Raw genomic sequence first — 14,535 nt, forward strand, 5'->3', positions numbered from 1 at the left:
ATCCACACATATACAGACACAAGCAGACATATTCCATGTAGGAAACTCTTTGGCTTTAAATATGTCTGCTTGTGTCTGTATATGTGTGGATGGATATGTGTGTGTGTGTGTGCGAGTGTATACCCGTCCTTTTTTCCCCCTAAGGTAAGTCTTTCCGCTCCCGGGATTGGAATGACTCCTTACCCTCTCCCTTAAAACCCATATCCTTTCGTCTTTCCCTCTCCTTCCCTCTTTCCTGATGAGGCAACAGTTTGTTGCGAAAGCTTGAATTTTGTGTGTATGTTTGTGTTTGTTTGTGTGTCTATCGACGTGCCAGCGCTTTCGTTTGGTAGGTCACATCATCTTTATATAAAACATTCCACGTAGGAAAAATATATCTAAATATATATTAGTTCAGTACATCTGTTCTATCAATATTTCAATATTTACATTTGCATTAGCACCAGATACGAATATTGTTTTATTTATTAAGTAATAGATTGTCACAGAAATGTCTATTGTACTTAGAAATCAGTATTACTCTTTTATGAAATTATATTCACACAACAGGAATCCATAGATGAATTCATAATTACTGATTAAAATTATGTTTGCATATCCTGTAAAAAGGTATATCTATTATTTATGTCGTACTAGCTTTTGAAGATTTATATTTGTTTTAGTCTGTTAAAACATCCTTTATAATTATGTGTAAAGTAAATTTTTCGCATTGGGTGTCATAGGGTTAATACTGAAATTGAGGGTATGAAGTGAACTACTAAATTATTCGAAAATCAGTAACATAGAAAATTAATGGTAACTTCTAGTTACTGTCTAATATAACATGTTATTCTGCAGGAACCTCATGTGTACAGGACATACAAACTGTACTTTTTGCAAGTTGAGTACATTTTATAGCACTCTTCTGCTAATAGCCCTTAATCTTGTCATTCATGAAGAGTAGCTGTATTTTTTAAGTGTGTACTACAATTCTTTGATGGCTGCAGCTAGTAAATAACATCTGTAATCAGGATGTATATTTAAACTCCTTATTAAGAGGATGTGTTTTTTATTTTACTTTAGTTTCATCACTAATTGCCCTTTCATTGATGGAATGTTTTAATTTCCCATTTACTCTAGTTAAATGTAATGCAGCATTTATTTAGATATGTACTGTTTTTTTGTAATTATTCCTAACCTTTTTTAATAACTGTCATGTGTTTGCCTTGGTATTTAAGCATTTAATGCTGTGTGGAGAGCTGTCCATACATGAGAATGGATGTTTTCTAAATGATTTTTGTCATGCAGGTGCGAACTCTGTGCCAGGATTGGTTTCCAATTGATTATCCCTATTCATGGTATGAGGATATCACTTCAAATCCAAGGTTTTATTCACTAGCAGCAGTTTATGATGGAATTATCATTGGCCTCATTGTGGCTGAAATAAAATCTTATTTCAAATTGAACCGAGAGGTAAGCAGATGTTGTGTATTATGATGTTAAGGTGCATACTCCTGAGGTAAGTCACTTTACTCCTGAGCTTAACAGAGCGAAGCTGTGCAACTTTAACAGAGTATGAAGGCTGGAAGCAGACATTCTAGTCTTGCTGTTGTTTGCCGACAGGACCAAGCTTTTACTGGTTAAGAAACGACTCTTGTACTCGGAAGAAATCGCGATTAAAGTTTTCTTAAAACACCAAATGCTCAAATGTTTCCTTAGCCAGATCAAGGCCAGCCATGTTCTTGTCGAAATGAGTCAGTGACCTCAACATCATTGAGGTGTTAATTTTCAGGATGCTTGTGATGTGTGAAAAAGTAATTAATTAGCCAGAAGTCCCTTGAAATAATGTAGTAATCTCTGTGTGAAAGGTCTGAAAGTATTGCTATGTAGCTCAGCTGATGTGTCTGAAATAATGTCTGTTAACACAAAGCAGGAAAAGGGGTAATCCACACCAGTTCAAAGGAAAATTGAAAACATAGTTCATCAACCATTCCTTACAGAAATTATCAGATTATCTAGTTTCAAGGATTGAATATTCTTGTAAGCTTTAGCTACATGGTCTTTTTCCTGGTAGCACTTTGATATAACTGAGGAAGCTGGGGCTTTACTTCTAATTTACTAGTATGCATTTAGCAAGCACAAGCACAAATCATATTTTGAAGTACAGTGGCAATTTATTGTTATAACAGAGCACAGACTAAGTTTTTACGCGGTGTCTATCTTGTTAATGTGCATTTAAGTCCCACATCCTGAAGGTTCTCCTCCTCGAACCCACCTATGGAACATGATGAATGATAGCAGGTGACATCACTACCCATTTTCAAAAATAAGCTTACTATCCAACCTGTGTTTGTATCAATCTGTGTCCTCTCATCAGTGAAGTCATAATCCGGTTATATCAAAGGAAATGTATCATTGCTACAAGTAAATTGTTTCGTATATGATGCAAGAAAGCTGAAGCAATTAACAAACATTACCACAAAAACATACAACACAATACATACAGTTGCTGTCATTCCTCACATGGAATGCAAGAAGCTAAATGGAATGAACTTCTAAAATCAACAAATAAGTATTGTAAAATTACAATGTATGATTGTAACAAAAATCATCATAGAACTGGAAATGAGAAAAGAAAGAAGAAGATTTTTTTTTTTTTTTGTATGTGATTGCCACTGTGAAATGTGGTAGTACCAAATTCAAAATGGCATTTTTAGAAACGAGGTACCTCGTTTCATAAACAACAACAAAATGCTGATCTTCATAAATACAATCAACAAGTCAGACAAAATTAATAAAGAATATTCCATCATGTGGATATAAATTGTGTCTGCAGTAGCAGCAGTAAAGAGGAAATCTTAAAAACTTAATTTGACTGATGCGTTCATTATGTTTTATAGATCCCATCAAGAAGTAGAATCTTCACGGATGTTAAACGAGTCAAAGTATGCATTAACAAAAGATAAGGAAACCACAGAAACTTAATCTGCATATTGTATTAGCAATAAACTATGACTGTATCACTCAGGGATTGGAAACCACTGAATTACAGACACTTAAGATGTGTCAACAGAACCTGTAATCTGTAATTGAAAATGTCTCGTGATGATCACTCAATTGGCAAAATTTTCCAGATTAGTCCCTCATTCGGATCTCTGGAATGGGGTAACCAAGGGAGAAAAAGATTGAATAACCTATAAAAGGGTAACAGTACATGACTTTCCAAACAACCTACAGGAATTCAGCCAGGTAATATTGACAGCAACCGCCGATATTTTGGCGGGAGCACACCCTGCCACTTTCAAGGCAAAGAATCCAAGAACTGTGGAAGGGAAGCTAGAAAATCTGAAAAGGGGACAGCAAAGGTGTAATCTAGATATAGTAGGGGTCAGTGAACTGTTTAATGGAAAGAAGACAAGCTTAGTGTCAATAGTCAAGGAGTGCAGCTGGCGACAATTGAAATGCATTAGTAGTAGTAACAACTGATTGTTTTTTAACTAAGAAACAGAACTCAATACACAGTTTGTGGCGACTAGTGTCCACATTACTTGAATACCAAGTGAAAAGTCAAACCTTGATGTTGCCTGAAAGGTGCTCACAATGACAGGCTCAATGAAAGCTGGTTGCTTAAGGACAATTAGCAATAGGGTCCCATAAAGCCATTGCCTCAAGAATGGTTGAGACGAAAGTTCTACACAACCTTGAGCTTGCGGGCAGCTGAGCTGCAGGCTTAGGGACCGATGACCTCAGCAGTTCGGTCCCATAAGACCTTACCACAAATTTCCAAATTTTTGCAAGCAATGCATTGCACTCGAGGGCAGCTGATGGAAGGCCATCGAGTATTAAATGGCAAGTGTTCATGAAAGTGGTGAAGATAACTTGTTTAACGCTGCAGATGTGAGTGATGTTCAGCCCGGAGCATGCATGATCTACAGAGTTGTCGAGCAATGGCCTAAATATCCACCAGCGGATGGATACTGGAATGGCGTTTTGTGAGCATGTAATTTTGCATAGGAAAGTGGTGATCATGACTGCAGCACCATTTACTCTGATCTTCACACCACATATCGGTGAGGCTGGAGTTATCTGATACCTTAGAGGCAGCATGAAACATGGTTGTTAACAGCCTGGCAAATTTCATTGCTGCTTGCTGTTTACATGCAATTTCCTGAGGTAGTGTTACTTGTAAGACAGGTCATTTACAAAAGAGATGGTGGTGTCATCTGGGAGAGGATGTAGTACCTGCAGGGGGGAGACCTTACAAAGGTGTGGAAGCAGTTCTGAGAAAAGGGAAAGCAGGCATTGTCGGCATACAGGAAAGACGAACCAGATGCGACAGACAGCAGATACTTTCCGTAGAATTTCGAGGAACGCACAACCCGAGGCGTAGGAAAACACCCACAAGCAACAGAAACAAAAGCTCACAGCTGAGAGGTGCCAATGTGGGCGCACATGCTGCCCATGACCGGAGGCCTCTGATACAGGTGCCCACGAAGGGGAGGTCCAGGACAAGAATCGGAGGAAGACATGCTGTGTCCAGGGGTAATGCCAGTTGAAAGACTGTGTCAAAATCAGAGGCACAGTGGTGTCAGTACAGGAATAAGACTATCTGGAATGTATGTGTGAGCATTATCGAAGAACAGGTGGTCTCACGAGCAGCCACAGGAGAACCCAGAGAAGTGGCCAACAGAGAGAGATGCAGAGAACTAAATGTGTCACACGTGGATGGAACGTCATCCACATCTGGAAAGGAAACAATGCAGAACAGTGGTGATACCAAAGGCATCGGTGTAGGCTCTGTGATCAAAGGGAAGGAAATTTAACACCAAGGGCAAAACTACAGCAGATGAGAACTTCTGGTGCTCAGGACAGAGAGAAGTGACCAGCAATCAGCACAGGCAAAGGACGGAGCAGCACTGTCACCACCAAACCAATGGGAGAAGCCCCCCAATAGAGAATGTGAACAGCAGATACCACAGACACAGAAGGTGAGGCAAAAGGAGAAGGAGGCACAGAAACCTGAGAAATGGGTGATTCGAGAAGAGAGGTGGTGCCAGGGGTTGGCAAGACAGGCCGCAGGGCCAACCCGGCCAACCAGGCTGGCATCGGTGTCAACAGGGGTGTCCACAACAAGGCCAGTGTCATTCAAGACAATGAGAAAGAGTGTTCTGAGGGTCAGTGAGAGTAGGATTGGCATTGGTGCTTACAGGGCTGGCATCGACCAGCCTGATGAAATGGCTGGCGTCAACAGGACTGGTCACAACAGGGCCAGGGTCGCCTGGGCCAACGATGAGAGGGACAGCAGCACTGAGGCAAGTGGCATAGGAGGCCATGCCAGCATATAAGATGTGGCCACCACTGCGGTGGTGGCAGGTTGTTACACAGGCTCCCAACCAGCAGATCGCATACCCATGGAGTTCTGTTTCAGTAGCTGTCATACCTTTTCCCGCTGTTGATGGTGTTGCACGTGCGTCTGTTCCAGACATTGCTGCTAAAATTCCAGAAACTGTTTTTTGATCATGACAAACTATCACACAAGTGAGTGTCAGCCTCATCGACAGTTTAATGCCCGTGGCTGAGGGGTAACCGGCAACAGTTGAAGTGCACTGGTAGCTATAACAGCTGTTTATTTTCTAACTGAGAAACAACTTGGTACACAATTTCTGGCAAATAGTGTCACACTATTTTAATGCAAACTGAAAAGTCAAACATAGATGTCACCTATAAGATCCTCACAATAACAAGGTCCATAAATGCCATATTCAGTGGTGAGCAGATTGGGTTGCTTGTGGATGGTTAGCAATATATTCCAACAAGACTGTGGGCTTGTGGGTGTTTTAGGCAAAAGTCCTGTGAGGTGTTGAACTTGAGAGTGGCTGAGATGTAGGTCCAGCACAGCATGACACCCAAGAGCAGCTGGCAGACTCCCAGTGGCACATTGCACTCAAGAACAGCTGATGCAAGTCCAGTAGGTATTGAATGGTAGGTACTCCCGGTGATAGCGAAGAGACTCCATTCAATGGGCTGCAGATGTGGCCAGTGCTGAGCCCAGTGTGTGGACTGACCGCAGAGCGGATGGATACTTGTTTGGCATTTAGCAGGCATGTGTCTTCGCATAAGAAAGTGGTGCATGTAACTGCAGTGCTGTTTACTTTGATCTGCAGGCTTCATATTGGTGAGGTTGGCTCTCCCTGATGCCATGGAGGTGTGCAGCTTGATTGCAAATAAACTGTCGAATTGTGTTGATGTCTGCTGTTTACATACAATCTTCTGAGGTAGTGTTACTAGCAGGCCAGGGTGCAGCTACCAGCAGTATATGTTTGCAAGACTAGTGGCCTTATCACCAAGCAGCAGCCCAGCATACACAGTAGCAAAGATTTCTGGTCAGATGAATATAGCATAATATAAACAACAGTGGAAATGTTGTAGTGAGAATGTTTCTCATGAATATGAAGGTAGGGCAGAGAATGAGGTACTGTGGCCAGCTCAGTGAGTTGGTTATTGTCACCATAATCTGCAGAGGACCAATGCCAACAACAATAGTTCAGATATAAATTCTGACATCACAAGGAGAAGCTGAAGAGAGATGGAGACACTGAATGTGTTATTCTTTGTGTAAAGAGAGGTGAAAATCTAATGATCAAGGGGGACTGGAACACTGTAGTAGCAGAAGAAATGGGAGACAAAGTTACGGAGAATATGGCTTGGTAATAGTAAGGAGAGAGGAGAAAGACTAATTGAGTTTCGCAGTAAATTTCATCTAGTAATAACAAATATACTGTTCAAAAATTACAAGAGGAGGAGGTATAATAGGAAAAGGCCTGTAGACATGGGAAGATTCTATTTGGATTACATTATGGTTAGACAGAGGTTCTGAAATTGGATATTGGATCATAAAGGATGCTCAGAAGCAGATATGTATTCAGATCACATTTCAGTAATAATGAAGAGCAGACTGAAGTTTAAAAGAAATACCCAGAAGAATCAATGAAATGGGATACTGGAATATTAATGAGTGAGGACATGCATTTGAATTTCCTTAAGGCTGTAGATACTGTGGTAATGAGAATCGCAATCGACAGTTTAGCTGAAAAGGAACTGACATCTTTAAAAAGTGGTGATCACCGACAAATGTAAGAACAAGTAAGGTAACAGTGAAGAAATGTAGGGTAAAACAAGAAACGCTTAAATTGTTCAATGAGAGAAAAAAGTACAAAAATATTCAGGAAAAGACAGGACTACAAAAATGTAAATGTCACTTTGGAATGAACTAAATAGGAAAAGCACTGAAGATAAGGCAGAATGACTGCAGGAAAAATGTGAAGACATAAAAGGAAATGGTTATTAGAGAAACTGATTTGGTGTATAGAAAAGTCAAAACAAATTTCATTCAAATTAAAAGCAAATGTGTCAACATAAAGAGCACTACAGGACTTCCACTGTTAAATGCAGATAAGTTGAAACAGTACACTGACACTTCTACAAAGGGAATTTACATGCAAAACATATGGGATACAGTATTAGAGTCAGAGTTTAACACAGCTTTGGAAGACTTGCAATCAAATAAGGTGGATGGAATAGAGAATATTCATTCAGTTTTTCTAACTCACTGGGGAAGTGGGAACCAAATGACTGTTCATGTTGGTTTGTAGAATCTGTGAATCAGGAGATGTGCCATCAGATTTTCGAAAAAATGTTACACACACAATCCTGAAAATAGCAAGCCCAGATAATTGAAAGAACTATAGCACAGTGAGCTTCACAGCTCATCCATTCAAGTTGCTAACAAAAATAATGTACTGAAGAGTGGAAAAGAAAATAGTGGTTCTGTTACATGATGATCAGTTTGACTTTAGTTGCCAGAGAGGCAGCTCTGACACTGGGCTTGATAATGGAAAAATAACTTCAGAAAAATTAACCATCTTCTTCATAAGATTTGTCAACCTAGAAAAAGTATTCCATGATGTAAAATTATCAAAATAGGTGCAAGCTATAGGGAAAGACAGGTAATATATAATATGACCAAAAAAAAAAGGCCAAGAACAAAGTGCTACAATTGGAAAGGGCATAAGATAGGGCTGTAATCCTTTGCCCCTACTGTATACGTTGAAGAAGCAACAATGGAAATAAAAGAAAGGGTCAGGAATGGTATTAAAATACAGAGTAAAAGTTTATCAATGATAAGATTCACTGACAACATTGCTACCTTCAGTGAAAGTGAGGAAGAATTACAAGACTTGTTAACTTGAATGAACATCCAATAAGTACACACTATAGATTGAGAATAAAACAAATAAAGACAAAAGTAATGAGTGTCAGCAAATATGAGATTAGCAGTAAACTCAACATCGAAATTGGAGACAACAAAGTAGACAAAGAGAAGGAATTTTGCTACTTTATAAGCAAAATAATATGACAGATGAAGCAAGGAGGATATAAACATCAGGCCTGTACTGACACAGAGGGAATTCCTGGCCAAAAGAAGTGTACTAGTATCAAACAATAGCCTTAATTTGGGGAAGAAATTTCTGAGGCTGTACATCTGGCACTCAGCATTGTATGGAAGTGAATCATGGGCTGTAGCTAAATTGGAAAAGAAGAGAATTGAAGCATCTGAGATGTAGTGGTCTAGAAGGATTTTGAAAATCATATGGACTGAAAAGTTAAAAGATGAGATGTTCCACAGAATTGGGGAGGAGAGGGAGGTGTGGAAAGCATTGACAAAAAGAAGGGACTAGGTGATCAGACATGTGTTCAGACATCAAGAAATAACATCCACGGTGCTAGAGGGTAAAATTTGTAGGGGAAGACAGAGATTAGAATGTATCCAACAAGAAATACTTAGTCATCCAATTAATTTCAAAGACATATATACTCCTTGATGCTATTCATGCCTACACCAGCTAAATTTAATTATGAAACTTAGAAAGAAAGCTACCACTTTGAAAAAAGCTGCTGTCTCCTCAGCTATATTGAAAGGTTGCTGTTTATCTGCTACTGGTAGCTTAATATTTATTTAACTACAGATTTTTTCCACAAAGAAAACATTTACTTACATTTGTAAATACTGAGTGCTATACACAATACAATGCTACTTGTCATGGAGCTTTATGACAAACACTTCTACTTGCCGTGTATTTTAATTTTCTGAACAAGTATGCATATTTGAAAGTTGATACATAGAATTAAAAACAAAGAATATTATAATTAAGTCAGTAGACATAATTATACTAGCCAAACAACACGATTGTTTTAACATAAATTTCAATATCTCTCACAAAAATAAGACAACATGCAAGAAAGTTCTGTTTGCTCAGATTTTGACACTGATAGAGGGAAAGAATCTCATCAGTCAGCAGTGTGTATCGACTTGATTTTACAGGGTGGTGAATGAAAAATGGCCCCGAGTGCTAGACTGCTCATTATCACCCACCAATTGTCATCTGTTGTTTCAAAGCTGTTGTGATTACATTTTGTACTTTCAGTACAAAAGCTGTTGTGACTTGGTTAAGATGTGTACAGTAAATATCTCAGCAAGATGTTTCCTCTTCAAAAAAGAATCATAGTAGAGACATACATGTCTACTGATTAACTTAAGGAAATGAAGAACATTTTTGCAAAGAAGTTTCCTGGCATTTCCAAACCAGCAAAGAGCAGTATACAGGATTTGGTGACAAAGTAGTGTACTACAGGGCCAACTGCAAATGCAGAAAAGAATCATACCTCACCCATTCATACCTGCTGTGATTGTCAATATATGAGCACAAATGATCCGGCGTCCAAAGAAGTCAACATGTGAGCATTTCACCTAGGCCTTGTCAACATGTTTTACACCGCATTGGAATGAAGCCCTACAGAATGACAAGAGTCCAATAACTGAAGAAGAAAGATGAGGGAAAATGTGTGAACTACTATTTGTGGCTGTGTTCAATAATTGTATGAAATGTTGAATCTGCTGCTGTATTTCATGAGTGATGAAGCGTGGTTCTGTCTGACAGGACATAACTCCCAGAACACCAGAAAACAATACCTATGTGATAAATCAGAAACCACTTCACAGTGAAAAACTTGTTTTGTGGTGTGCCGTGTCAGCAAGTTGGATTGTGGGTCCAATATTCTTTGAAACAGCAGTAAACACTGCTGTGTATATGTGAATCTTTCAGGGATTTTATGCACAATTGACCTCTCATGAATGTGCATATGATATCTTTCAACAGGGTGGGGCAACCTGTCACACTCCACATGAGTCAATCTCATGAATTCATGAAGGATTCACGGAAGAAAGGACTGTCAGCAAAAGATTGTGGCCACCATGTTCACGAGGCCTAAGAACTTGTGATTTTCATCTATGAGGCTGTTTGAAGGGAAAAGTGTACGCAAATAACTCAGTAGTGTTAAAAGACTTGAAGGACAATATTCGTAGTGAAATTTTGAGAATTGATGCGGCAGAGTTGGGTAAAGTGTATATTAATGTATTAGGCTGCACACAAAAGTGCATTGAAGTGCATGGAGGTTATTTCCAGCACCTCATGTAATGTAATGCAATGTAATGTAAAAGACAAGATCAGCTCAGAAAATACAGACCTTTGCATTAGCTTATTCATTATTTATTTATTACCTAATTATTACATACTTATATTTTTGCTGTTGTATCAGTTGATGGTGGGCAACAATTAGTGCATAATTGCTGAGCAGTCAGTACTTGGGGCTGGTTTTTCAGTGCCATCCCTTACGATATGGCTTTACTCTCAACTTCAGAGATATTGCAAGCTAAATTAGCGTGCAGCAGCTTTTACAGCTACTTTCTGACAGATTAAAATCTGACAGTACAAGCAAACTGTGCTTGCATTTAAAAATTTCAAATCAGTTTTTCTTTCCTATTGAACTGCCAGAAATAAACAAACCAATCATCAGGAAAACTTGTGCAGAATGCAATATAGCTAAAAAAACATATTCTTATTTTTTGGTAAACTAAATGAGATAAACTAGCCAATACAGTAATCAGTTCCATGTAAATGAAATATCAGCAAATTTTTACACCATTTCTTTCTTCATTTTATGAAACATTTCCTCATGTAATGCATCATAAGAAAGTGCTAATTAAATAAATAAGGAAGTGGTAACTAAATTAAAATGGATTACTACAGAACTAAAAGCATCCAATGGCATGAAAAAATACACAGTGAACTAAAATATACTAAAAACTTCTCATTCTTCCTTTGTCCCTAAAACCAATTCAGGGAAACTTTCTCAGTCCTCATCGTCTAAGGAGAAGAAGGATAAAAAGAAGTCCTCTAAGATGAAGGAAAGTCTGGTGGCCCCCATGCCACTGGAGTCTGCATGTACTCCTTCTGTGTCCAAGGTGGAGATCCCGGTGACCCCTGAGGCACCAGATCTCCCCAGGCAATTTGCCACAGAACCTATGTCAGTAGATCCCCTGAATTCTCAACCCGTGGCAATACATGACATTGGGTCATAACTTGCCCTTCCGCACTCCAGTCACTTCATGCCCCACAGTTTTCAGACGATCTTATCCTCCAGTAGAATTGTAACATATTTTTCCTCCACTTGGCGTAACCATGACAGCATACCCTACATTTTGTATTGCCATCCAGGATACAGGCCTTCCAGCAACATGGACTCCTGCCCTTTGTCGCTACCAAGGTTATTTTAAAAATTGTACCAACTATGAGAGGCTTTTGGGTGGTATTTGTACGTATGTGCTGGACTCTATATACAGTGACCTTGTGGCTCTTGATACATCTTTGGAGGCTGTGGCTGTTCGGATATGAATACAGCGGGATTTTACCATCTGTAATGTTTACCCCCCTTCTGACGATGTCATGCCCCAGGATGTACTGTGTGCTTGTCTGCACTACTCTATCAGCTCCTCCCCCCCTCCTCCCACCACCACTACCGCCACCGCCGCCGCCCTTTTCCAGACTTGAGCAACTTCAGCACCCATAACCCTTTCTGGGGTGGAACAGTGATCAGTGGCCATGGTCAAGACACTGAAAATTTACTGGCATAGCTCGATCTTTGCATCTTGAACTCTGATGCCCCCACACGCTTCATAGTGGCAAATGGTCTAATTCGGCCATTGCTCTTTCCTTTTGCAGTACTGGTCATCTACCATCTATTCACTGGTTGATGATGATTGGTGTGTGGGGCACTCAACTGCATGGTCATCAGCACCCATACAAAGTCCCAATTTCTACTCAGTCCAGTCTAGCCACTGTCATGAATGATGATGATGATGATGATGATGATGAAATGATAAGGACGAAACAAACACCCAGTCCCTGGGCAGAGAAAATTCTCAACCCGGCTGGGAATCGAACCCGGGACCCCGTGATCCAGAGGCAGCAACACTATTCACTGGACCATGAGCTGCGGACCTATCCACTGGAGGTTCCATGATAACTTGTGTGGTAGTGACCACTTCCCAATCTTCCTAACCCTCCCTCAACATTGCTCCCCTGGATACCCAAGATGCAACGCACTGGTTTTCGATTCCTGGCTGACATGGCTTCCCCACCTTTGCCAGCTTAAGCGTAAGTGCTGGCGACACCTCGGTACACTTCACTACCTCAGTAACACTAGCTGGGGTGCAGATGGCTCTTCCCTCTGCAGCTCTGCAAAGCCCTGACTCAGTACCATCTTGACTATGGGAGTCTTGCATATGGCTCAGCATCGCCCTCACCATTGCGGGTACAAGACCCCATTCATTATTGTAGGGTCCGATTTGTGACAGGAGCCTTTCGAATTAGCCCTATAAACAGCCTACTATTTGAGGCTGGAGTCCCTTCATTCTACATCTACATATATACTCTACTAGCCACCTAGCGGTGTGTGGCGGAGGGCACAATTCGCGCCAAAGTCATATTTCCTCCCTCTGTTCCACCCGTGGATTGCGCGAGGGAAAAACGACTGTCTGAACGCCTCAGTACGAGCTTTAATTTCCCTTATCTTTGAATGGTGATCATTGTATGATATAAAAGTTGGTGGTAATAATATATGCTCTACATCCTCAGTGAAGATTGGATTTCAGAATTTAGTGAGCAGCCCCTTCCGTTTAGCGTGCCATCCATCTGTAAGTGAGCCCCACTTCAAACTTTCTATGAGATTTGTAATGCTCTCGCGATGGCTAATGTACCAGTCATGAATCTTGCCGCTCTTTATTGGACCCTCTCAATCTCTTGAATCAGACCCAACTGGTAAGGGTCCCATACAGACGAACAATACTCTAAGACTGGACGAATTAATGTATTGTAAGCTATTTCCTTTGTTGAAGGACTACATTGCTTCAGGATTCTACCAGTAAACCACAATCTTGAGTTCGCCTTACCCATTACTTGTGTAATCTGACCATTCCATTTGAGATCATTTTGAATAGGTACACCCAGTTACTTGACGGATGTTACCGCTTCCAAAGACTGGGCATTTATTTTTTACTTGTACATTAATGGGGATTTTCATCTCGTTATATGCAGTAGGTTACACTTGCTAATATTGAGAGATAACTGCCAGTCATTACACCACGCATTTATTTTCTGCAAATCCTCATTGATTTGTTCACAACTTTCGTGTGATACTACTTTCCTGTAGACTAGAGCATCATCGGAAAACAGTCTAATGCCACTGTCAATACCGTCAACCAGATTTTTTATGTAGATCGCAAAAAGCAGTGGACCTATTACGCTGCCCTGGTGCACACTTGAAGTTACGCATGTTTCTGTTGAAGTCATCCTGTTCAGGATGACATACTGCTCCCTGTCTGTTAGAAAACTTCCTATCCAACCACATATGTCATCAGATAGACCGTAAGCATGCACTTTTAGGAGCAAGTGAGAATGCAGAACTGAGTCGAATGCCTTTCGAAAGTTGAGAAATATGCCATCAACCTGGGAGCCGGTATCTAGAGCCTGTTGTATATCATGCACAAAGAGGACCAGCTGTGTCTCCCATGACCGTTGTTTTCTAAAACCATGCTGGTTTCTGCAGATGAGTTTCTCAGAGTCTAGAAAGGTCATTATGTCTGAACACAAAATATGTTCCATGATTCTACAACAAATTGATGTCAGTGAAATAGGCCGGTAATTATATGCATCCAATTTTCTACCATTTTTATAGATTTCTATGACCTGGACCTTCTTCCAGTCCTGTGGAACTTTCCACTGTTACCTATAAGGTGCCAACAACAGCTGCTGAATTATGCTGTAGGCATTCATAGCTTCCCTGAACATCCCAACTACTGTGTCCTTTTCCATGGAAGAGAGTTCCACCTCCCACAACAGTGACTCAGAACTGGGTTTACAATTATATATGAAGTCTTCACGGGTTGTCAGCCGAGAAGCATCATCGTCTCGTAGCGACGATGCTACCTGACTGACAACCTGTGAAGACTTCATGTATGAAATTCGCTGAGAAAGCCTGCACTCGCACTTGGGTTTACAATTGCTGCATGCCTCCAGTGTGTCTGTTCAGAACTCCTACTTCCTCCACTGTTGCCTCTGGTCAGGGAGACATTGCATGTGCCCCATGGCTTGTGTTCTG

General features: G+C 40.4%; 1 protein-coding gene across 2 annotated transcripts in view; it reads left to right on the plus strand.

Moving 5' to 3' along the window:
* The window catches only part of LOC126252716 (N-alpha-acetyltransferase 60), a 112,511-nt gene that overhangs the window by 24,281 nt on the left and 73,695 nt on the right, over window positions 1-14,535 (plus strand). For both annotated transcript variants that reach the window (XM_049953618.1, XM_049953617.1), the window contains exon 3: window positions 1,288-1,452. In XM_049953618.1, the coding sequence (XP_049809575.1) occupies window positions 1,288-1,452 (165 nt within the window). The remainder of the gene's footprint in view (window positions 1-1,287; window positions 1,453-14,535) is intronic.

This window comes from Schistocerca nitens, chromosome 4 (assembly GCF_023898315.1).
Source record: "Schistocerca nitens isolate TAMUIC-IGC-003100 chromosome 4, iqSchNite1.1, whole genome shotgun sequence".
NCBI classification, from domain to species: Eukaryota; Metazoa; Arthropoda; class Insecta; order Orthoptera; family Acrididae; genus Schistocerca; species Schistocerca nitens.